Genomic DNA, 24,148 nt, shown 5'->3' with positions numbered 1-24,148 from the left:
GAGACCACTATGCCCATAAAAGTCTTTGAGAAGTTCCATAATAAAGTATCTCCTTTCCCAGACTTTCCCACACCCTTTCTGAGAAAAATTTCTAATGACAGCAACATTGGAGAGTTTAATGTTCCAGAGGGACACTTTGGGGAATGCTGCTGACAGGAACAGCAGGCCACAAACTGATTCTCTTAATGTCTCAATATGTGTGTGTGTGTGTGTGTGTGTGTGTGTCTATTTCCTTCCTCCTTCTGTCTGTCCCTCCATTCCTTCCTTTCTCCTCCTTTCTTTTCTCCTAGGGAAAATAATTTTATTAGATACTGGCCAGTATGCTCAAAACAGGCACATTAATTTTCACCCTAGGACCCTAGGAACAATATAGAGCACTCCCAATACCTCACGGAAGCCCCCATTTCACTTGCCCCTCTAAAGGTAACCATAATTCGGACTTCGATCACATAGATGATCTTGGCCAATTGTTGTACATCACATTAAGTGGGATTACATAGTGTGTATGGTTTTCTTTCAAAACACAATGTTACATCATGTGGCTTTTTGTTATTGCTGTTGTTTAGAGATGTCCTTGCAGTTTTCAATGTGCCAAGGTACCAAAGAACTTGAGCACTGCAGGGGTCTGAGACAGCTCCTCCTTCGTCAGATGAGGGAACTGAGGCCCATGAAGTGAAGTGACTTGCCTCAGGACACGCATGTTTGGTCAGAAACAGAACCTTTGGCATGTGCTTCTAGTCCAACTCCCTGTCATTCCCCCTGTTTAACTAGCTTGCAGGCTGTCTCTATGGGTGAGGGTCCCCCTGCCCTCACGGTCCACTGGTGCTCACATTAACTGAAGTTTGACTGCTCTTAACCATCAACACTCAGATGGGTAAGGGTGCAAGGTGTGGGGTCATGCAAGGGAACTTAGAAAGATAGCAGGTAGCAGCCAAGAATCCTTACCCAGTGGCTTTCTCCTTGGTGAATTCATACCACCCTCAACTCTCAGGGGCCTCCATTAGCACCCGCAAAGCAAACCCAGATGCCCTACATTGTCCAAGCTCACTGAAACTGAAAAGAGTCCAAAAATGCCAATTTATTCATTTACAATGGGAAAGTCAACAGCCAAGCAGTCTAGATGTTTCTGCAGCCCAGACAGTTAACAAACAAGTCATGTAAGCTAAATACAAGTCTGATTTCCTCTCCTTTGAGAGAACAAGGTGTGCTATCTGGCTACTTTCTTGTAGCCTTGGTATCAGGGTGGCTGAGATGAACTGGGGGCACATGTACTCTCAGCTCCAGCCTTGTGAAAATGTGAGCTCAGAATGGCAGATCTTCACATTTGCAAGGGAAGAAAACCTTGATATTTATATAACATGTCCAAAATCAGAAAGATTGGCTCAAAATTTTCTTCATACTCTGAAGATAGAAATAAATAAACATTTCTTTTAAGCTGGTTTAGCCTCCACCTGTGCCATGGCAAGGCCATCCATGCACTCTGTCCTCACAGACCACCACATGGAAAGCCCAGTTATTGGAAGGTGGTTTACATGGGGCTAAGGCCAAGAACACAGTCTGTGGAATCAGAGTACCAGGGATGAGACCCAGTTTCTATCGCCTATTAGCTGTGTAACGTTGAGCAAGTTACTAAAACTCTCTGTGCCTCAGTTTTCTTATCTGTAAATCAGAGATACTATACATACTGTAAAGGGTTTTATAAATGAGTTATTATATACAAAACACTGAAAGTAGTGTTTGACATGTAGTTAAGTGCTTGGTAAATATTAGCCATATCATCATTATTACTATTGAGCATGGACATTCTCAGGATTCAAAATAGTGGACATCAAGAAGTCACTCAAAGCTCCTAAGGTCTGGGGGAACTTCATCTACTGCAGAGATTTAAAGCCAAGGAAACTAGAGATGGGTAATGCTTAGGTGGCATCTTCCCAGTTTGCCTGGGCATCTCTACATTGTTGACACCCACAGGACCAATTGATCCCCTTTGCAAAGACACATTCTTTCTTAGATAAATGAACACACCTTTAATAAAGTGGCAGCTAAATTTTAATGACCTGACAACATTTCCTTTCTAAGAGGGCTTTACATAGCCCAGCTGCCATTATGAGCTGATTTCATGTTCTTTTTTTTTTTTTTTTTTTTTTTTTAATGTTTGAGAGAGACAGAGAAGAGTGTGAGCAGGGAGGGGCAGAGAGAGAGGGAGAAACAGAATCCAAAGCAGACTCCAGGCTCCAAGCTCAGCACAGAGCCCAATGCGTGGCTCAAACTCAGAAACTGCAAGATCATGACCTGAGCCGAAGTTGGATGCTTAACTGACTGAGCCACCCAGGTGCTCCTGACTTCATGTTCTAACTCTAATGTCAATCTTTCTTAACATTTAATTTTAAAAAATTATTTTGAAATACAGCAATGCATTCTTCATTATACCTTCTCAATGTATAATACCTTCTCACTATGAAAAACATTATATGTATATATACACATACACACACACACATACATATATATACATACATATATAAAAATATGACTGAAATCATGATTGTTTTTATTGTGGCAAAATACACATAACCAAAAATTTGTCATTTTTGCCATTTTAAGTGTACCGTTCAGGGGCATGATGTAAGTTCACATTTTTGTGCAATCATCACCATTATCCATCTCCAGAACTTTTTCATCTGATATCCTGGTGTGAAATCCTTTTTTCCCAGCTGAAGTCTCCTCTCTTTGGGGTTTGGCATGTGTATAATTTCAGATAGTACCTTCTACGTTAAGGGATCAGACACACACAGTACACATTGGATGGGCACCATAGACCAGTAGGAAGATAATCCATGGAGGGTGTCTCAACAGAAGGCCTTCTCACTCCAAATCTGGGAGAAGCATTACCAAGGAATAAAATGATGGTATTATTTCAAAGGAGGCAATCAGAACCTGACTGACTACCATGTGAGCAATTAAACACTCAGTAATATTTTCCACAGCCCCTGTGAATGTGAAATTAGGTGCCTCCTACAAAGACATGACATTAGTAGAGACAACAGATTTTCATATTTGCAAATATCTTTTACCTACTTTGGGTGGAAACAGACCTTAATAATGTCTAGACTCTTGTAAAGCTAGCCATAAATGTTGTCATTCCTGGTTTTGGTTTGAACTTAAAAGAAAAACCGGAAAGAGACATCCTGTTTGTGAAACATGATGTCATTAGTTGATGCTACAAATATACAAAAAATTTGAATAAAATAAGAAAGTATAATTACAGAGCTGAGCTTTGGGGGAAAAGGAAACACGGAAAGAAGGAAGAGAGAGTAAAGGGAAATCCTCCACCCAGATGGCACTGACTTTGTGTGCAGTGACTCAGGGAGCGATCAAATGTGATACAGGCCCTGGGGGCAAGAGTCTCAATTTCCCCCATGGGGAAAGCAGGTGCCTCGTTCAAAACTGAGAACTGAAAGTCAAACCATGTATACAACCTGGACTTTGGAGGGGCGGACCTCTCGGTAAATGAGAAGACTAAAAAAACGAACTTTACTAGCCTACAGAAGTGACAAAGAAGCTTTCTCTACTGATAGCTCTGGATAGAAAACAGAAGAAAACAAAAATGCTGTGAGGAATCCAAATCCTAGATCAAAGTAGGTGTGCACCCCAATCCACACTACCTGTGTAGTGTGCAAGTCCCCAAGAACTTCAGATAATAGACTGTGGAAGACACAATGAAGTAAGTATCTTTATAATTATTAGAAATACATATAGAGAAAAGTCATGAGAACAGGTAATTATGAAAAATAACAGAAACTTTAAAAATGGAAAATATGATCATTAAACTTTAAGCTAACTGGATGGGTTAAAAACATATTAGACAAGATTGAAGAAAATTAATGAACTGGAAGGCAGTTATGAAGAAATTATCTAGAACGAAGCACAGAGAAATAGAGAATATGGAAAGCAGTTAAGAGACATGTAAGACAGAAGAAAAAGATTATCTGTGTCTTAGAGGAATTCCATTAATGTCTTATAGGAATTCAAAAAATAAAGAAATAAAATATTGTTTGAAAATACTGGCTAATTTTTTTTTTTTTTTTTTTTTTTTAGAATTGATGAAAGACCTGAATTCTCAGTCTGAGCAGGAAAATAAAAATAAATCCTGAATATATAGTAGTGGAATTACAAAACACTAAAAATAGAGAAAGCCTGAAAATGACTGGATAAAAGAAAAACTGCCTATGCAAGAATAATAATTAGACTAAGAGTATATTTCTCATCAGCAACAATAGGAGCCAGTAGTACATGGGTTGGCAAACTCCCTCTGCAAAAGGCCAGATGATATATATTTTAGGCTTCATGAGCCACATGTTCTTTGTGCAACTATGCAGCTCTGCTATTACAGCATGATAACAGCCAGAGACAATATGAACACAATATGAGCATGATTGTATTCCAATAAAATTCTACTCATGGACACTGCAGTTTGACTTTTCTATAATTTTAGTGTGTCCTAAAATATTCTTCTGGTTTTTTTCAATTGTTTAAAAATGTCTTTTAAAAAATTCTTAGCTTATGGGCCATACAAAATAGCCGATGGACTGAATTTGCCTTATGGGCTAGAGCTTCCCAACCACCAGAATAGTATCTTTAAAAAGGTAAAGATAAGCCGGGGAGCAGGGGAGAGCACCTGGATGGCTCAGTCAGTTGAGTGTCCAAGTTCAGCTCAGGTCATGATCTCATGGTTCGTGAGTTAAAGCGCCGTATCGGGCTCTCCACTTTCAGTGCAGAGCCCACTTTGGATCTTCTGTCCCCCTACCTCTGCCCCTCCCCCACTTGCAGACTCTCAAAAACAAACATTAAAAAAAACCGTAAAGGTAAGGGTAGGGGAGCCTGGGTGGCTCAGCTCATTAAGTGTCTGACTCTTGATTTCAGCTCAGGTCATCGTATCATGGTTCATGAGATGGAGCCCTGAGCTGGGCTCCATGCCGACAGCGTGGAGTATGCTTGGGATTCTCTCTCTCTTTCTGCCCCTCCTCTGGTCACACGTGTGTGCACACATGCGCATATGCACGTGCAAGCAAAGGTAAAAACAGCTATTAACCTAGAATTCTATGCTTAGCTAAACAATCATTAAAAGATGGAGGTTAAAAAAAGAAAATCTACTACAGATAGAAAGAAATTACCAAAGAATCTGATTGAAAGAACTCCTATAAGATGTACTGGGAAGAATAAAATTAAAATCAGAGAGGAATGAAACGTAAGATAAAAGGCTGGAGAGAGAAAAGTAAACATGCAGGTGTATCTAAAGAAGCATTGATGGCAACAAGAAAAGTAAAAATGATAAATTTTGCTTAAAAAACAAAAACTGCAGGGGCGCCCAGGGTGGCTCAGTCGGTTGAGCATCCAACTTCTGCTCAGGTCATGATCTCGCAGTTCACGAGTCAGAGCCCTGCGTCCGGCTCTGTGCTGACATCTCAGAGCCTGGAGCCTGCTTCCGATTCTGTGTCTCTCTCTCTGCCCACCTCACCTCCCCCACCCCCGTTCGTGCTCTGTCCCTCTGTCTCTAAATAAATAAATAAATAAATAAATAAATAAAACATTAAAAAAATTAAAACAAAAAAACTGCGTTAAATTACCAGACAATAAAAACTTGTAGGATGCAAGGAGGGCAATCAGAAATAAAACATTCTAAGGTGTTTATGTCTCTGAGAGGAGGCTAGAGATGATTAACATTAAACTTTGTTAAATCAGTTATGCATAATTACAAATTGAAGGGAAATTACTTAAGGGAAACATCTTTTTGTCCTAAAAGCTATTTGTTTATTTTGTTAGGTGACTTTATTATAGTGATATAAAATCACATTCAGTTTATTTAGAATTTGAAAACTGAGATTACTTATAAATATTTAAATAATAATGTAGGTAGTACAAAGCTATGGAAAATATTTTTATATTGGTTACAAATGACTTCAGTTTGGGAAATCAGCCTAGTTGTTTTTTTTTTTCCAGAATCACTTCTTATAGAGGTAGACATGATTTTTCTAGATACATAAAATACACACACACATACACACACACACACACATATTTAAAAATATTTTTCCTAAACACCAAAGGAGATTTGCAACTGTCAAAATTCCTTAGCCAATGAGTTTTTCATGCCATGAAATCACATGGAGTAATCCTAAATGCATACTACCAAGTGAAAGAAACCAATCTGGAAAGGCTACATTCTACACAACTCCAATGATATGACATTCTCTAAAAGGCAAAACTAAGAAGACAATTTTTAAAAAATCAGTGGTTGCAGGAGGCAAAGGGGGAGGGAGAGATAAATAGATGGAACACAAAGGATTTTTAGGATAGTGAAACTGTTCTTTACCATGCTATGATGGTAAATATAGGGCATTAAATCCCATAGAATCTACAACACCAAGGGTGAACCCTAATGTTAACTGTGAACTTTGGTGATAATGATGTGTCAGTGCAGGTTCATCAGCTGTAACAAATGTACCACTCTGGTGGGGAATACTGACAGTGGGGGGAGGAGGGATGGCAGGCGTGAGAAATAGGATTCTCTGTACCTTCATCTAACTTTTCTGTGAACCTAAAACTACTGTAAAAGATAAAGTCTTTTTTTTTTTTTTTTTTTTTTTTTTGTTAATTCTCAACCATTTTCTTGCATATAATTTTTCTGTTTTGAAGACAGGTCAAGAATTATACCACCTATCATTTACCGAGCACTTTACATAGATTTTCTCCTTAATGCTGATAAAATATATACTATTATTTTAGTCTCATGGTTAAGGACACTGAGGCTAAGAGAATTTACGTAATTATGGCATATTCACAGAAAATTTAAGCATCTGTTTATCTGACCACAAGGATGGCTTATTTGTCAGTACTCTGATGATTCATTTTAATTTTTTCTATTATCTGGTTTTAAAATACCTTCAGTTATTTTTTATTACAAGCCTTAAAGTTTATTTGTGCACAACTGTCCAGAAAGGAAGAGGACTGGACCTCAGAGACTACAAAGCCTAGAAGGCAACGCGGCGCCGGGCTACTTAGGAACCCAGCAGCTCGCCCCCTTAGCATGCTGGGAATGGTAGTTTTCTGGCCGGCCTCTCTCCCTCCGCCCCCAAGCGTCCGGACCCGAGCTTTGTTCCCATTCCCCTTCCCTGGCGCCACGGTTCGACAGACCCACCCGTCCTCGCACAGTCATCCCAGTCTCGGAGACTGATTTGGGGTGCGTCCCTGACGCCCTGAATCCCGATCCCGCTGGGTGGCCAGCGCTACCCATCTCACCTGCAACTCTGCGATGCGGCGCTCAGAGAAGGACGCTCAGCCTGGTTACCACAGAAACGAAGTTACAACTGCGTCACGACGCGTGCGGGAAGTCAAAGGTCATACCAGCTAGTTCCGCTTCCTGTTCCGGGATCCCGGTTGTTGTCGGAACGCTTTGGGGTTCCGGCCAGCTTCGGGCCTATTTTGAGGGTCCAGGTTGGCCTGAGGTCTGCTGCTGCAGCCATGGCGGCCTCCACCGCAGCCGGGAAACAGAGGATTCCCAAAGTGGCCAAGGTAGGCGACCGCGAGGGGCTTTGTGGGAGGAGGCCCGGGAGAGGGGCTGTTCCAACCTCCGTGGGGCCTGCGGCGGGAGAGGGTGTGGTGCCAGGAGCAGGCCTACCCCGTGCGGGCCGAGGGGAAGGAGGAGGGGTCAGCCGGTGGTTGGGGACAGACTTTTGTCACTCCTGAGCATTCCCCAGCCGTCGTGGCCTTCGTTCTGGGAGGTGTTTTTGTTGGGGAAGGAGTGGGGTCATTTGGCAGAAATTAGTGCGCTAGGAGCTGGGAAGCTATGATCTAACGCGGGCGACGAGCAGTGCTCAAATAAGACACGAGTTAGTGTAAAATTGCAGCCTTGCCAAATGCTCTGCTGCAGCGTAGAATATGCCATGGAATAGTTGTGTGAGGGGTCTGCAGAGTAAACTTTGCTGGGGAAGTGATATTTAAGCTGACACTTGGTGGCTGACAAGGAGTTAGCCCAGCTGATTGTTGAAGGAAACAGAGGGCATGCGTTGTGTAGCGGCATTAAGTTAATTAAACAATAAATTTGATGTTATCTGGTATTTCCATGGGTGGCTGATACTTAGTGCTTAGTACGTGACAGGCTTTGTCCTGAGCCTTTGCAGATGCCCTCACTCTAGTCTGTTTCTCCAGCCCAGATGGCTCTCTTGAGCTTGTCCTTTACATACTCATTTAGACAATTCCCCGAGATAATGCGTATAAATCACATAGCACATTATCTGTGATTACATATGAGCTAGCATCATTTTGAGATTCCTCATGTGGCATTAAACAATTAATGTGTCTTATAATTCAATTCCATAAAATTTGATTCGTCACCAGTGGTCCAATAGAAATATAATGTGAGGTACGTTTGTAATTTAACTTTTCCTACAGCTACACTAAACAGTTAAGGGGCACCTGGGTGGCTCAGTTGATTAAGCATCCGACTTAGCTCAGGTCATGATCTCATGGTCTATGAGTTCAAGACCCGCATTGGGCTCTGTGCTTAACAGCTCAGCTCAGAGCCTGCTTCAGATTCTGTGTCTCCCTCTCTCTGCTCCTCCCTTGCTCGCGCGCTCGCTCTCTCTCAAAAATAAATAAATATTTTTAAAAAATTAAAAAAACAGCCAAAACAGGTGACATTAATTTAACTGTGTATTATCTTTAACTCTATATCTCCAAGATATTGCTGTTTCATTATGTAATCAATATGGAAAATTTATTTCGATAGTTTTGTTTTTTTTCATGCTAAGTCTTCAAAATCCAGTTTATATTTTACCCTCACAGCCCATCTCTGTTTGGACTCACTGCATTAGCTCATGGCTGTTGTGTTGGGCAGCTCTAAGACCTCAAGAAACTTACAGTCTAATGATGGGAAGTTACTGAATATTATCTTTGATTTGAAATGCCATGAAAAACCAAACGCAACTTGAGACATTATCGTTCACCTGGGGCATTAATAGAAAAATTTTTTAAATAGAGGTTGTAACACTAGATAAGATGTGGCACACATCTTGATAAAACCTCTAGTGAGAATTTTACCTAAGGAGCCTCAAAGTTTATTATTATACTAATCTAAAAGGGGACACTTGGTATTCTTGCTATCTTTTCTCTTAAGACTTACCTGTGGCTTTGTAATAGATCCCATGCATAAGAAAGAAAACATTGTGTTTACTTTCATAGAGAAATGAAAACATGTTGTACGAAGAGAGCATCTGGTAATAATACTTAAAAAGTTCACACCCCCAAAAATGTCTGTTTTCCTAACCTTGTGTGATGAGCATCTATTAAAAAATGGAAACGTTTTCTGTCTTAAAAGGTGAAAAACAAAGCCCCGGCTGAGGTACAGATAACTGCCGAACAACTCTTAAGAGAAGCTAAAGAAAGAGAACTTGAACTTCTTCCGCCTCCACCTCAACAGAAGATCACAGATGAAGAAGAGTTAAATGATTACAAACTAAGGAAAAGGAAGGTCAGTCAAGGTGATACCTTCCAGTCTGTTAATAACATTGTCAGAGTTTGCAGAGTTCCTCATTGGTTAGAGAGGCAATAGCATAAGAATAGTTTATCGTTTCTAGCCCCATGAGTAGTGTGACTTCTGGTTACCAGATAATTGCATTTTGCTTAACTTTATAAAATATACCATGAATTATCTTTAAAAGTAGAAAGAAATTAAATCCACCAGAGACATAATTTTTGGTAGTTTAACCAAAGAGGTGGTAGTTTAACAAGTGAAACATGTGACAGCTGTAAGGGGCTGGACTTAACCAAGGCCGCGTTGTGTACTCTACCACTTTCTGCAGTAGGATTTAAGACCTGGAAAAGAGCCATGAAAAGACTTGGGGATCTGACCTCCTTACCCTAGAATCCTCACTCTAGAGAGTAGTTTTAAACCACTAACCCTGTTGTATTTACTTATTAGTGATGTTTAAAGAGTGATGTATGAAATTTGGAGATGTTACTGAGAGGAGTGAAATAGTCAAAAACATTTTTATACTAGGAACAAGTATAGAGTATATTAAAGGATCAGTTAGTTATTATCAGTAATAAGAGAAGATATCAACAACTTTGCTAATAATTCTGTACATCTAAAGTTTTTCTCTTTGTTTGCATGTAAGACTTTAAAGAAACACTTAAGATTATAACCTGCATTATGAGTTTCTTATTTCCCAAGGATTCCAGGATGTAATTTCTCCTAAATAACAACAAAATGAATAAATCTTTTTAGAACAGAATTAATGGAGTTGCCTGGGTGGCTCAGTTGGTTAAGCGTCGGGCTCTTGATTTCGGCTCACGTCATGATCTCACAGTTTGTGGGATCAAGCCCCATGTCAGGCTCTGTGTTGACAGCATGGAGCCTGCTTGGGATTTTCTCTCTGCCCCCCTTCTTTCTCTCTCTCAAACAAATAAATAAGCATTTTTAAAAAAGAACAGAATTAATGGACAAATGAAGATGTCATTTTTACTTATTTTTCCCTTCAATTTGCCCTTTTATCCCTTCCTCTAGACTTTTGAAGATAACATAAGAAAAAACAGAACTGTGATTAGTAACTGGATAAAATATGCACAATGGGAAGAGAGTCTAAAGGAGATTCAAAGGTAAAATTACTGAGTGTATAGTTTCATATATAAAGATGTAAGTTAAGAGACAGAAAAGAAATAGGAAAAGGTAAAGCATGAGTGAAAAAGAGTGTACCTCTGGTAGTAATTTTGTAAATTGTTCCGTGGAACCCTGGGGTCCTTTGAGGGGCCTCAGAGGCACTATGGTAGGAGAGTCCTGGGGGGACCACAGAGGAGATGCTGTAGGTGGGTGTCACCACCAGCACACACTCTACAGTCAGAGAAATGCAGTTTCTTCTGCTTTCTCTGTATTCGGATTCTTTTAAATAAAAATCGTTCCTCCAAAAACTGCTGGGCAACAAAATACAAGTCACCACCTGGCTCTTCCTATTGCCCAGCCTTTCTGCACTCTCCCGGCATGGCACACCCACTGCCCCTGCCGTGCCTGTGTACTCGCCACTCCTGAGGACACAGTGTCTCTTTGCCCTACACTAGGCTCTTCTCTCTGCCTGGAACGAGCACCCCTCCTCGCCTACCTTGGCTTCTGGAGCTTTCCTCAACTTCTCAACTCTGGCGTTAACCTATTATTTAGCCTTTTGTACTAGATATTTTTATTCTCTTTTGCTTCCTGATGTAAAGCTTGATTATAACATTTACTATATTGTATTGTAATTACATTCATGTCTGTCTTTCTCTAAGAGTCTGTAGCTTCCTGAAAACCTGTCTTTTCACTTTTATATGCCCAAAACCTGGCTCATGGTGGACACCTGATAAAATAGCAGGGCACCACAAGTGGTTTGAAATAGTTGCCACATATGTTGTGTGTGCTACTTTGACATTCTCCAAATCTGGCTTCTTAAGGGCTCGATCCATATACGAACGTGCTTTAGATGTAGACTACCGAAATATTACACTCTGGCTGAAATACGCAGAAATGGAAATGAAGAATCGCCAGGTCAACCATGCCCGAAATATCTGGGACCGGGCCATAACAACTCTGCCTCGAGTCAACCAGTTCTGGTAGGTTTCTCATCTACTGAAGCAGCTTTTTGTAAGCTAGAAAAGTTCTGCCTTTCTGTGCATTTATTTTATTTCTGTAGTTGTAATCGTATATATTTAGTTTACGTCCTTTTTCTTTAAACATGCTGTAAGTGCTTTTTCATGTTTGTAGTATGTAGTATGTAGTCATAATCACAATGTATAAAGCTTGTGTAATCAAAACTAAAATTTGGGTTGTAATCTTTTATATGTAAGAAATATCTTGTTGACCTAAGCAATTTTTTAAGAAAAAATTACCTTTTTTTCCTATGGTTCATCCTTGCAGATCTGTATTTTGATAAGAAAACATGTTTGGTTTAGCTGTTGGGGAACATAAAGGCCTAAGTCTTCTTCACATTTAACAGAGTTAAAACTACAAATGCTGGAGATTATTTTCTTTCCCTAAGTCATTTTGACGATGACCCATATTTTGGGATGGTTTTATTGAAGGTACAAGTACACGTACATGGAAGAGATGTTGGGGAACATTGCTGGCGCCCGGCAGGTGTTTGAGCGCTGGATGGAGTGGCAGCCTGAGGAGCAAGCCTGGCACTCCTACATCAACTTTGAGCTACGATACAAAGAGGTGGATCGGGCCCGCACCATTTACGAGCGATATATCCTTCCAGCCAGTCCGAGTGGCGCCGTTACTGTCCTGGGTGCCACTCGTCCCATGGAGGTGCAGTCACGGTCTGGACATAGGGACAGTCGTTAATGTGGTCATGGTGTGGGCGCATGGACGGTCATTAACGTGGGCCGGGAATGAAAGATGCAAGTTCAGCCAGCTTCGTAAGCTACATATATATTTTCTAGAGACACAGGACAGTCAGAATAAAAGTTCGTAGTCTGGGTAATTGAGCTTTTTTCCAGTGAAACTTTGGGTTTGTTTGTATTTTGGCGTTAATGCTGTGGTTCCTTGTGGAAAGTGACACACCAAGGCTCTGGCTCCTGTAGCCAGTGCTGTTTCTCCAGGGTTTTTTTCCTAGGTTTTTCTAGGGTGTTGGTCATTAGCAGCACTACCGGAGGCCCCGCCAAAGGATGGAGACCAGAGGGAAACAGAGTGTATTGCAAGAAGCTCTGCTCTGGGGCCAGCGGGATGGGTTCGAGTCCCTTCTCTGGCATGTGTTAGTGGGGCAGCCTCAGATGAGTCAGTTAACACTTCTGAACCTTGTTTTCTCTGAAACAAGAATGAAAATGAAATAGAATCTGCCAAGATTAGCTGTGTTTCAGGTTAAGATTATAATCTGTATAGGGTGGTGGGTAGCGTGTGTGCATGTGCCTGGTTTGTGTGTGGGTACGTGCATGCATGTGCGCCCGTGTACATATTTTGCTTAGGAACAGTGATTTGGTATTTGCAAATTAAGTGGTAAGTGTGACTTCGATGAACATAAATACCAGGATAAACAAAAATCAACTTTAATATGTAATTTTAAGGTCTCCATTACCTCTGCACATTTTAATATCATCAGTTTAACGGAAGCTTTTATGACACTTGTTATGTGCCAGGCCTTGCTGGAAGCACTTTACAAATATCACCATTCAGTCCTCAGGACAGCCCTGAGCACAGGATCTACTTGAGTGTGCAGGATGGGAAATCCAGGCAGAAGTGGCTAAGCAGCGAGGTCAGGGTCTCGCAGGTGGTGGTAGAGGTGGGCTCAGAGCCCAGCCGCAGCTTCTGAGCCTTTGCTCTTAACATCATTGTCACATTTGAAGGTGTTACTACTTTGGAAGTCACGATTTCCTCAAGCAAGGTAGAAGAAAAATAGATACATCCTATTAAATAAAATGGTAATTCAAAACTTTTTTAATGTCAACTACATTTCAGTTAAAAAATAAAGCAAAACCTTTCTCTTCTGACTCTAGTTAGCAGTTTTGTTTTTGTGCTTTTTTTTTCTTAATCATTAATTCAAACATTAACATTACTGAGTATATAATACAGTAGGTGCCATTCATTGAGCACATTCTTTTGGTCCAAATCTGCTAAGAGCTTTATACCCATTTCCTCCTTTAAGGCCAACAGTCATCTAGTGAGGTTGGTTGGTGGTCTTTTTCTCTATTTACAGATGATAATGCTTAAGTCTTGGACAATTTAATGACTTATTCAGGATGGCATTGATAAACAGGCTTCAGGTTTTTCACTTCTCCACACTCACTTGTACCCATTACTGAAGTACTGAATCAGCACTAGAGGAAGTCGGGTGAACAAGACATGGCCCACTCCTAGAGGTTACAGATTAGTGTTTTCTTTGCCTTTGCCCATGTTTTATCAACCCTATCATTGTAGTTAGCATTGTTGGGGGTTTGGGTTTGGTGGTTTTTTTTTTTTTTAAGCCTCATTGTCTTGCGTGGTATTTCCTTAAGTCCCCTGAACTTGTTCTCGTGCACCCTGATGTTAAGAATTGGATCAAGTATGCCCGCTTTGAAGAAAAACATGGTTATTTTGCCCATGCACGGAAAGTGTACGAGAGAGCCGTTGAATTCTTTGGAGATGAACATATGGATGAACACCTTTATGTTGCCTTTGCCAAATTTGAAGAAAATCAGAAAGAAGTAAGTACACTTGAAGAACTCAATTACATTGCATAACAGCCTAGGAAAGATGACTTATTGTGCACGCTGAGTTCACATCCATCTTACCCTTGGAAAAAATGTTTTCAAATCTCTAAAAGAAAACAATATATGTTTGTGGCTTAGCTGCAGATTGGGAGCCAAGCGATTATAAATCGTATTAAACTGTCCTAATTGTGTTGTGCTTTGCTTGAAAATTAAGCTTTTGTATCTATGATAAGAATATTATGTGTAAACTGAGAATTCGTCATTTGGTCTCCACACTAAAGGGCTCTACAGGTAATAAACCTGGAAAACAAAAGCCCAGAGCGCTTAGAGAACAGAAGTTGAAATGAAAACAAAGATTGCCCCACAAATAAGTCAGTTCTATTCTTATATATGGAAATAATCCTTTAAAGTAACTTAAATACTACAATCGAGTGAGATGCACTGAGGTCCAAATGCAGGGTCTTAACACTTATCGTGATAAGGACTTCAGATCCTGTCCCAGGGCCAGTGGGAAGTGTGAAGGGTGTTAAGCAGAAGAGTGGTAGGACAGGATTTATATTCGAAGGAAAGTCTCTAGCTTATTTGTGGAGATCATATTGGGAAGAAGGTGGCAGAAGGGGAAGTGAGGAGGCATTTGAAGTGGTCCAGGGAAGAAATGCAGATGGCTTGGGTGTAGGGAGGAAGCGAAGGGCTCTGTTGCAGAGGCAGATGTGGCAGGGCTCGTTGAAGTAGTGAATGTGGGGAATGAGGAAAGGAGAAGAATCAAGGAGGACCCAGGAGGTTTGGGGCTTGAGCAAGTGCATGACCGTAGGTGTTGCTTACCAGGACTGGGAAGACAGAGGTATCCAGGTTTGGTTTGAGAAACAGGAGGTCAGTTTTGGACCTGTTTATTCTGAGATGCACGCTGACATCCGACCGACAACCTTAGGTAGACAGTATTAAATACGGAGCTCAAAGGAGGGTGCCAGTCTGTCCTGACTGAAATGAATACTCTCAACAAGAGGGAGAAGAAAAGTCTTTATTTTGGACACTTGGAGACCTCAGAATCCACCAAGTAATGTATTCTGTCATAATTACTTTCCATGTTGTGAGTAAAGTGAGGATACTGTGTTGTAGAAATAATCATCCTGTCTGCTTTTAGTTTGAAAGGGTACGGGTCATCTACAAGTATGCCCTGGATAGGATTTCAAAGCAGGAGGCCCAAGAACTCTTTAAAAATTATACCATCTTCGAGAAGAAATTTGGTGATAGGCGGGGTATTGAAGACATCATTGTGAGCAAACGAAGATTCCAGTATGAGGAAGAGGTGAAGGTGAGTGCTGGCGTGGACGCTGAACTATGTGGGTAACTATAGCAGCTACAGTAAAGCGAGGGCTAGCAAGGGAGAGCTTCCAGGAATCATGCCCTTGGTGATGTGTCCCCAGTAATTGGCAGCTCTTTCAGTAGGAATAAGCAGGACTGATGGAAAAGGCTAGCAAGCACAACTCAGGTTTGCTCTGCCACTCACATGTTGATTGCTGGTTGTGCACTATAGAACCTGAGCAGAAATTGAGAATCCATTTGGGGAGTCTGGGTGGCTCAGTTGGTTAAGCATCTGACTTCAGCTCAGGTCATGATCTCATAGTTCGTGGGTTTGTTCGAGCCCTGTGCCAGGCTCTGTGCTGACAGCTTGGAGCCTGGAGCCTACTTTGGATTCTGTGTCTCCTCCTCTCTGTCCCTCACCTACTCACACTCTGACTCCCTTTCTCCCTCCCTCTCTCCTTCCCTCCCTCTCTCCCTCCCTCCCTCCCTCTCTCCCTCCCTCCCTCCCTCTCTCCCTCCCTCCCTCCCTCTCTCTCTCCCTCCCTCCCTCTCTCTCTCCCTCCCTCCCTCCCTCCCTCCCTCTCTCTCTCTCCCTCCCTCCCTCTCTCTCTCTCCCTCCCTCCCTCCTTCCCTCCTTCCCTCCTTCCCTCCCTCCTTCCCTCCTTCCCTCTCTCTCTCCCTCCCTCCTTCTCTCTCTCCCTCCCTCCCTCTCTCTCTCCTTCCCTCCCTCTCTCTCTCCTTCCCTCCCTCTCTCCTTCCCTCCCTCTCTCCTTCCCTCCCTCTCTCTCTCCTTCCCTCCCTCTCTCTCTCCTTCCCTCCCTCTCTCTCTCCCTCTTTCTCTTTCTCTCTCTCACTCAAATTAAATAAACATTAAAATTGGGAATCCATTTGAACTCCTTTCTGAAGAAGGAAGACTCAGAGATTTAGCCAAACTCAGAGATTTGAGTTTTTGTACACTCCCTTTTAGCTTAACTGCTTGAACAAAAAATGTAGATAGATAAAGTTCCATTCTCATCTCTTCACATGTAATGTACTGTTTTGATTTGAATTCAAGATCGTAGCATTTTCCTTTACCGGTCTGCTGTATATCTAAAATATTTTGCTTAGTCAAATTAATTAGGATATGGCCAAACAAAAGGCTGAATCTGGTGTTAAATGAGGTCAGCAAGATATGTTCAAGATAAATGACTATTAACTGAAAAGAGCAGGTGTCACAATTGTGACCATGGTTATAATTCCACTGTAATTTTGGGACACCTGGGTGGCTCAGTCAGTTAAGCGTCTAACTCCAGGTTTCAGCTCAGGTCATGATCTCACAATTCATGGGATCGAGCCCTCCTCGGGCTCCTCACTGAGAGCTCAGAGCCTGCTTGGGATTCTGTCTCTCCTCTCTCTGCCCCTCCCTCACTCATGCTCACTCTCTCTCAAAATAAATAAATAAACTTTAATTCCCCTGTAATTTTAAATCTAGACATAATGATATGCAGTCACATGTGTGAACAAAAACATTTATAATAGGCATCTAATTATTGAGTACTTATCTTGGGGCTGGTGTTTGTATATGAAAGCAACCTTGCTCTGAGACACCTGGCTAATCTCTCCTCTATATTCCTTTTTCTTTTCTATTTATAAAATCTCAGTCATTTTTGTTTGTTTGTTTTAATGAGATAGGATGAGGAATCTAGAAAAACAGTTGCTAAAATATAAGAAGGCAATCTAGTGTCTTTTACCCTCATGGAGTCCAGCAAGTGTAGCTCTTGGTTTGATTTTTATTCATTAAACTTGGCATCTTTCTAGGCTAATCCACACAATTATGATGCGTGGTTTGACTACTTGCGCTTGGTGGAAAGTGATGCCGAAGCAGAAACTGTTCGAGAAGTGTATGAAAGAGCCATTGCCAATGTGCCACCCATTCAAGAGAAGCGGCACTGGAAGCGCTACATCTATCTGTGGGTCAACTATGCGCTCTATGAGGAATTGGAGGCAAAGGTAAAAAAACGGAATCCCACATCAGCTGTTGATGGCTGTCTCAGCCCTGCGCGTACAGCTTGGCCACAGCTCAGCCACCGTGGGTGGTAACTGATACGTACAGTCCCAGAAACAGGAATTTAGTTTTAGGTTCTCAGCCATACAGTTACGTATTCTCCCTGTAACCTTTTAAACTCTGTATACCTGTTGTGGGCACAGGTAAGGGTTTTGTTGTTGTTGTTCCGTCATATTTTGTGTTTTAAACCTGAGGCACAAGAAGATTAGTACTTGGACTTGAAAGGGAACAATGAACCAGTCCTTAGCTTAATTTCATATCATACCCTGTATTGTCTCATCAGTAGGGATCACAGCTAGATTGCACATCTTTGTTTTTAGTAAAGATCAAGTGGGATTTTCAGAAATCAGTTGTGTAAGTTAATTGGGAAAGACTAGCTTTCTACTGTGAGACTATAAAACATCTTTGTTTCTTTGTGCTCTCAGGCGAAAAGCCTTTCTACAGAGAAGCCTCAGAGTTTGATGGCTATATTGTTGGTGATTCTTTAACCAAAGTTTGATGGCTAAAGGTAGTTCGCTTTTGATCATAAATGATTAAATCAGAGTTTGAAAATAGCAATTTGCAAAAACATATTCAGTGTTGGGGGTATACATTTTTACTAATATCAGTAGAAAGTATTAGTAACAGACTTCAATATTTTGTGAAAATTTCTTATCCTAATACAGGATCCCGAGAGGACGAGACAGGTATATCAAGCTTCTTTGGAATTAATCCCTCATAAAAAGGTATGTTTGCTTTAAGTGTTCTATTCCAAACTGTCGAAATCCTACTTCTGTTTCTCGCGAGTAATACTTACTGTTTGAATAGTTTGCTGTGCTAGGCTCAAGTGAGAACCGGGTATGCTCCTTGCCTCAGAAAACACCTTACAGTCTAGTTGAGAGGACAGCCTGTGTTAAGTGATGAATAATACAGATAATGTAGAAATTCATAGGAGGATGGAGGAAGATGCACATCCAGAGAGCACACAGCACGTGCAGGAAACAACAAACAGGTGTTTGTTGGCATCCGAGTGGACACATGCATGCCTGGGTGAACACCTCGTGCATGTTTTGGAAATGGTTGAGACGTTATCTCTGCCCTACTTCCCAGCATGAGAAACAAGTAGAGATGTTGGCCGAGTTACCTTCTAGAATAGAGGTGGTGTGTTCTCTCTGCTCACCAGCATACGCACAAAACAGCAGGGGCTGCAGGACCATGCAGTGCAATAAAGTACCTGGATTCCTGTTTGTAACTTTTATGAAATAAACATCCTATTTGCTTAAAAACAAGAAAACACGTCTGTCTTCGCTCTGAATATGTAGGGAAATCTAATCGCATGTGGCCTTTTATTAAATTTTTAACATACTTCAGTGTCATTGAAATGACTCTCTTAGGTGTTTTGTGCTTTTGTTTTCTAGTTCACATTTGCCAAGATGTGGTTACTATACGCACAATTTGAAATAAGACAGAAAAATTTACCATTTGCCAGAAGAGCTTTGGTGAGTAAAGAAAGGATCGAGATGCATCATTGACTTCTATGAGAAGAAAATTAAATTTCAGTGCCTACAAGTTGGACAGTTCCTACTAAGAATGCCACAGAATTGTTCTGCCTTTATAGCCTGAGACATGTCAGAAAATGCATGGCCTTTGAAGAAGGATTGGGTGAAAATGTAAATTAATATTGGAAGCTTTATCTGTAGCTCCCAGTTTTTTACTCAGACTGGAAAGATCTGATCTTAGTTCACATTAGGTCTTAAATCAGCTCTTTAATAGACTGATGTGCAAAATTCAGGGGTGTTACATGCACCTTCCTCTTAACAGTTATTCTGAAGTGTCTTGATAGGATTAAATACTGTGTATAAATGCAGTTATCCTTCTACTAGCCACTCTTGCCCTGGCTGTGGGCAGCAAGGCAGATTTCATTCTATGATTACCACTTCATTTATGGGACGTTTTATCCATTTGACGTCCATATTCCCTACATGCTCCTGAGATACTAAGTAAAATCCAGAGTACTTATGTAGACAGTTCTGAAACACTCTCTTGCTGAACAGGCCCCAATGGGCATAGGCCCTCTTGACTGGTGGGGGAAGTAGAGGGTTTCCATTGGCCTTCTGTCAAGAACCAGTGTGGACATTGTGATACCACAGAGGGAAAGAGTGGCTTGTCATGTTCTTCCGCAACAGAAAACAGTTGTTGGGATAGGTTGGTGATGTCTGTGCACAGATTGAACCCACATATCCCAGTGATTTGGTCATTTTGTTTTCCAGGGAACTTCCATAGGCAAATGCCCAAAGAACAAGTTATTTAAAGGTTACATAGAATTGGAGCTGCAGCTTCGAGAATTTGACAGATGCCGGAAGCTTTATGAGAAGTTCTTGGAATTTGGACCTGAAAATTGTACCTCTTGGATTAAGTTTGCAGAGTTAGAGACAATCCTTGGTGATATTGAGAGAGCCCGGGCAATCTATGAGTTAGCCATCAGTCAGCCACGCTTAGACATGCCGGAGGTGAGGATCTCGAGTTGAATATAATCTTGTTTTAGATACTTCTCCAGCATTGCTTTAGATAACCATCTAAATGTGTGTGCATTTCACATTATAAAGGTAAATTTACTTGTAGTCTTGTCTGCTCAGATTAGTTCTTTCTGTGTGGGAGATAGCAGAAGAAGGATGGGGGTGAGGGGATCCTCAAGTAGGATACCAGGGCCCAGAACCCCATTGTGACACCAGGATGAGTTGGGATATAATAGGGTTTGTGACTGGCTCTCTGCCTCCTTTCCTCAAACAGAAAGCTAACTAAAGGGATGGAAACAGGCAGCAGGCAGCCCCGTCTGGAGAACTGGAAGTTGAGACTGCACATCCCCAGATTCTCCTAGCACAGTTTTGCCCAGATCGGGCCAGCAAAAGAAGCTGTATGTAAAGCAGGATATTCCTGGAATTACTACTGCCACTGTCCTGGCCTGCCCCAGGACCTGAAATCATCCCTTCCGTATTTAAACTTGAGTCACGAGGTGGCGCCAAACCACAGCTAGCATCCTGTGAATCTCCCAGGAGCCACTGAAATCACCCAGCCCTTTTATTAGTCTTGCCCTAATGTGACTCTGCATTTTATGGCTTGGGCTCCACCAGCCGCACTAGGTCAGGGCCTTATGTGTTATTGGTTCCATCGGTTGGCCTCAGCTCCCAGGCATCCAGGCCACATGTGACTACATCCTTGTTCCCTGACAGGCCGTACCTAGCAGGTGGGCTGCTGCTTACTGAATAGTTGTTGAAGTGAATTCAGATATATGAAGGAATTTACAGTGGAGGTAAGAACAGTATATCCTGGCCTAGGCATGTCCCTGGCAACGTCAGTTGTATGTGACAGGATCTTGGCAATGTCTGGGAGACTTGGCAAGTCTCTGAGCTTCTTGTGGTAAGTCCAGCATTTGAAAAACTCTGAAAGAGAATCCACAAATGAATCCAAAGCCTTTTATCTCATAATGTAGAATTGTAGCCAAATTTTGGCCAGCTTGTAAATGCCAGTATTTTTATTGTGTCCACATGCTGCCTAGTCTTTAATTGTTCATAGAAATCCTGGGTTTCTGGATGTCCTAGGTTGGAGTGGCAGTTAAGCTCAGTTTTGGCTAGGGACATGTTGCTCTTTAAATGTCAAGACTGACTAAGTTCTCTTTATTAGGTGCTTTGGAAATCATATATTGACTTTGAAATTGAGCAGGAAGAAACTGAGAGAACACGAAATCTTTACCGACGATTGCTTCAGCGAACACAGCATGTCAAGGTATCCTGCACTCTGTCAATGATCTTTGATTTTGCTTAAATCAGCAGTCCTGAAGGAGATATTTTATTTCTGTGTTTTAAGTGTTCTGTTTTGGTTTTGTTTTTAATGATTTCTTTGCTTTTAGAAGGTGCCCGTGAGTCTCAGAGGACTTTGCAATATAAAGCTTATACCAAGTCAGTATTTATACTGCATGGGAATAACTTCAGTATCACAGGATTTAATAAAAAGTTCAGCTCTTTTCAGGATTTTAAGACTCTTTCAAACTTACTTGGATATAGCAGACTGCTTCAGCATTATTGAAACATATAATCAGTGTGTTCTTTGGAATACTATTAGTATGTTCAGATATCATTAACTAGAGATTCATGTTATTGTTACTACATGAATGTTTTCTGGGTGACATGGTTATTAATTTGGTTCTATAATAATTTTTCATAAGGTATGGATCAGCTTTGCCCAGTTTGAGCTGTCTTCAGGGAAAGAAGGAAGTTTGGCTAAATGCAGACAAATTTATGAAGAGGCTAACAAAACCATGAGAAACTGCGAAGAAAAGGAAGAGAGACTTATGTTGCTAGAATCATGGCGAAGCTTTGAAGATGAATTTGGAACAGTATCAGATAAGGAGAGAGTAGACAAACTCATGCCAGAGAAAGTCAAGAAAAGAAGAAAGGTCCAGGCTGATGATGGGGTAAGAACTGAGCCCTCGGAGCTGGTCATCTCATGTCAGATGAGCGAAAATGCATCTGACTTTGAATTTGTACTTTTATGTACCATTTACAATGTGAGCATGGGAAGAGACAGCCTGGAGTAGAAGACAGTTGCAGTCTGGCTACCATGGAAGCAGAGAGCAGGGTGTATGGTCCACCCAAGGCTAGAGAATAGGAGACAGTTGGCAAAGGCCTCTTGGAGGTGGTTGATTCCAGGAACTGCATGTAGTGTGGTATTTCTGGAACATTAAGCAGGAGGTCAGAGTGGAGGGAAATGAAATTCAACTTCTAAGTCGGACCCAATCCAGAGGCTTTGTAAGCTGTACGCAGACGCTTTTGCACAAAATGACATGCCCCAGTAGTTGGCATCTCCCGCAGGCATACTCGAGGAGCTTAGATTAGAGGAAATCTGTCGGGAGGCTGTTGTAAGCAAGTGATGGTACAGGCTGGAACTACAGTGACCTTTAGGAAGCCAAATCAGTGACTGACTGGAGATGGGCAGTAAGGACAGGGAGTCGGAATAGTGCACAGATTTATAGCTCTCACTACCAGGTAAACATGAAGTAAGTCTTTAAAAATTTAAAATCTTAGAAGACTGAAAGATGGAGGAGGAGACACAGAGTATCTTCTTGATTGACTACAGAGGAGCTGTGCTTTGATTTTTAGGCTCTTCTTCCACTGGTTTTTAGCTCTCCACGAGCTTCCCTTGCGGCAATACCAACCCCACAGCTACTCGTTCACTCCCGATCTTGCAGGCCCAGCCCTTGTTCTTGCTGTGATGGGCTTTGATGTTGTTTCATAAGATGAACATGAGATGAATTTGAACTCTGGGTTTGGCAGTGAAAATTCTCCACTTTAAAGTAACTGCAGTTGAGTATTTCAGCCATGTGTTGGCTTATCTTTTCATTGTTTTACTTTTTGTCTGTAGTCTGACGCAGGCTGGGAAGAGTACTATGATTACATCTTTCCCGAAGATGCTGCCAACCAACCCAACCTCAAGCTCCTGGCCATGGCCAAACTTTGGAAGAAACAGCAACAGGAAAAGGAGGCTGCTGAGCAAGACCCAGATAAGGACATTGATGAGAGTGAATCCTGATGTTCTTGTTCATATTGAGAAGTGTGTTACTATTTTTATAAATTGTTTGGAACTGTTGTGACTCCTGTAAGTTTTTGTATATTTCACCAGTAATGAATTGATTGGAATCTTTGATAGCTACTTTTTGAATAATTTTTAAAATGCTCTTGGCTTAGGGGTTGCAAGTAATTTTTGTAACTGCTGGATTTATCAGTCCAAACATTTGTCTACATCATGCATTAGGAAATCTAATTGAGGTAATGCTTAGCATCTATTTTAGATGGACCTGCAGACTTTTGAAAGTCTTTTTCTAGTTTTTAAGTTATGTTCTACAGTAACTTGTATGGTTTTTTCATGCTTGTCTTCATAAATATATTTCATGCACTCATCTGAAACCTGTAACTTTTTCCTGTCTTCAGAGTTACAGACTTGAGTTCCATTCCCAGCTCTGCCACTTAGTGATAAATAACTGAACCTTTATTTTTAGTTTCTTTACTCATAAAATGAGCTTCTGCTACTCATTTTGAAGATTAAATTAGAAAAGGAATATACCTGGTACATAGTGAGTGTTAAGTGTTCATTCCAAGCCACTTTCCTAAATCCCTTCCTTCTGTCCTTGTAGAATTGAATGTGCTTGAATTTAACATCTAAACACCCTTAGCTTCTTAACAGTGGCCATTTTTGCTACCTACTTTTGAAAACACTAGTTGGGAAATAATTTATAGTTCGTGTATTTCTGAACAAGGGCTCTTTACCAAGAACGTTTTAGTCAGATTTCAGTTAAACTGTAATCTGTTTTCCCAAACTGGTTGAGCTCTGTATTGGCTTAAGGAACAGTAAAACGTGCTGTGAAAAAGTGTCCCCTGCTCCAATAAGTTTGGGAAATCCTAGATTAAGGGTTAGGTCTTATTAATCAAATCTTTTTGTAGTTCAGCTTCCCAGAGCCTTGTAAATACTACTATACCTTTTGAATCCCCAGTAGCAATGCTGGCATGTTCCCCAACCTTACTGGACAAGGCAATCACGTCTGCCTAGAATACCACAATT

At 41.2% G+C, this 24,148-nt stretch overlaps 2 protein-coding genes across 10 annotated transcripts in view; one reads left to right on the top strand and one right to left on the bottom strand.

Moving 5' to 3' along the window:
• Positions 1 to 7,389, bottom strand: part of CFAP61 (cilia and flagella associated protein 61) — a 280,149-nt gene extending 272,760 nt beyond the window's left edge. For 5 of the 9 annotated variants that reach the window (XR_006200588.1, XM_042931744.1, XM_042931742.1 and 2 more), the window contains exon 1: positions 7,300 to 7,388. The gene's annotated coding sequence lies outside the window, so the exon portion shown is untranslated. Of the gene's footprint in view, positions 1 to 945; positions 1,054 to 7,299 lie in introns of all 9 variants that reach the window. The other 4 variants (XR_006200589.1, XM_042931740.1, XM_042931739.1 and 1 more) reach the window with 3 other exon arrangements.
• Positions 7,390 to 7,401: 12 nt separating this feature from the next.
• On the top strand, positions 7,402 to 23,489 carry CRNKL1 (crooked neck pre-mRNA splicing factor 1). Its single transcript, XM_042931746.1, has 14 exons — positions 7,402 to 7,572; positions 9,377 to 9,529; positions 10,565 to 10,656; positions 11,479 to 11,637; positions 12,106 to 12,272; positions 14,027 to 14,205; positions 15,353 to 15,523; positions 17,311 to 17,502; positions 18,223 to 18,282; positions 18,955 to 19,035; positions 19,807 to 20,046; positions 21,218 to 21,319; positions 21,759 to 22,007; positions 22,955 to 23,489. The coding sequence occupies exons 1-14, from the start codon at positions 7,522 to 7,524 to the stop codon at positions 23,120 to 23,122; spliced, it is 2,064 nt and encodes a 687-aa protein (XP_042787680.1). The 5' UTR covers positions 7,402 to 7,521; the 3' UTR covers positions 23,123 to 23,489.
• Positions 23,490 to 24,148: the final 659 nt, after the last annotated feature.

This window comes from Panthera leo, chromosome A3 (genome assembly GCF_018350215.1).
Source record: "Panthera leo isolate Ple1 chromosome A3, P.leo_Ple1_pat1.1, whole genome shotgun sequence".
Classification (NCBI taxonomy): Eukaryota; Metazoa; Chordata; class Mammalia; order Carnivora; family Felidae; genus Panthera; species Panthera leo.
Note: the sequence above shows the minus strand (reverse complement) of the source record. Positions and strands in the feature narration are given on the sequence as shown.

Excerpts from the sequence above, each read along its gene's own strand:
- CRNKL1 (XM_042931746.1), top strand. The coding sequence starts at position 7,522 with ATGGCGGCCTCCACCGCAGCCGGGAAACAGAGGATTCCCAAAGTGGCC. Across the intron at positions 11,638-12,105 it reads CCTCGAGTCAACCAGTTCTG|GTACAAGTACACGTACATGG; the intron begins GTAGGTTTCTCA and ends GTTTTATTGAAG. Across the intron at positions 22,008-22,954 it reads AGGTCCAGGCTGATGATGGG|TCTGACGCAGGCTGGGAAGA; the intron begins GTAAGAACTGAG and ends TTTTGTCTGTAG.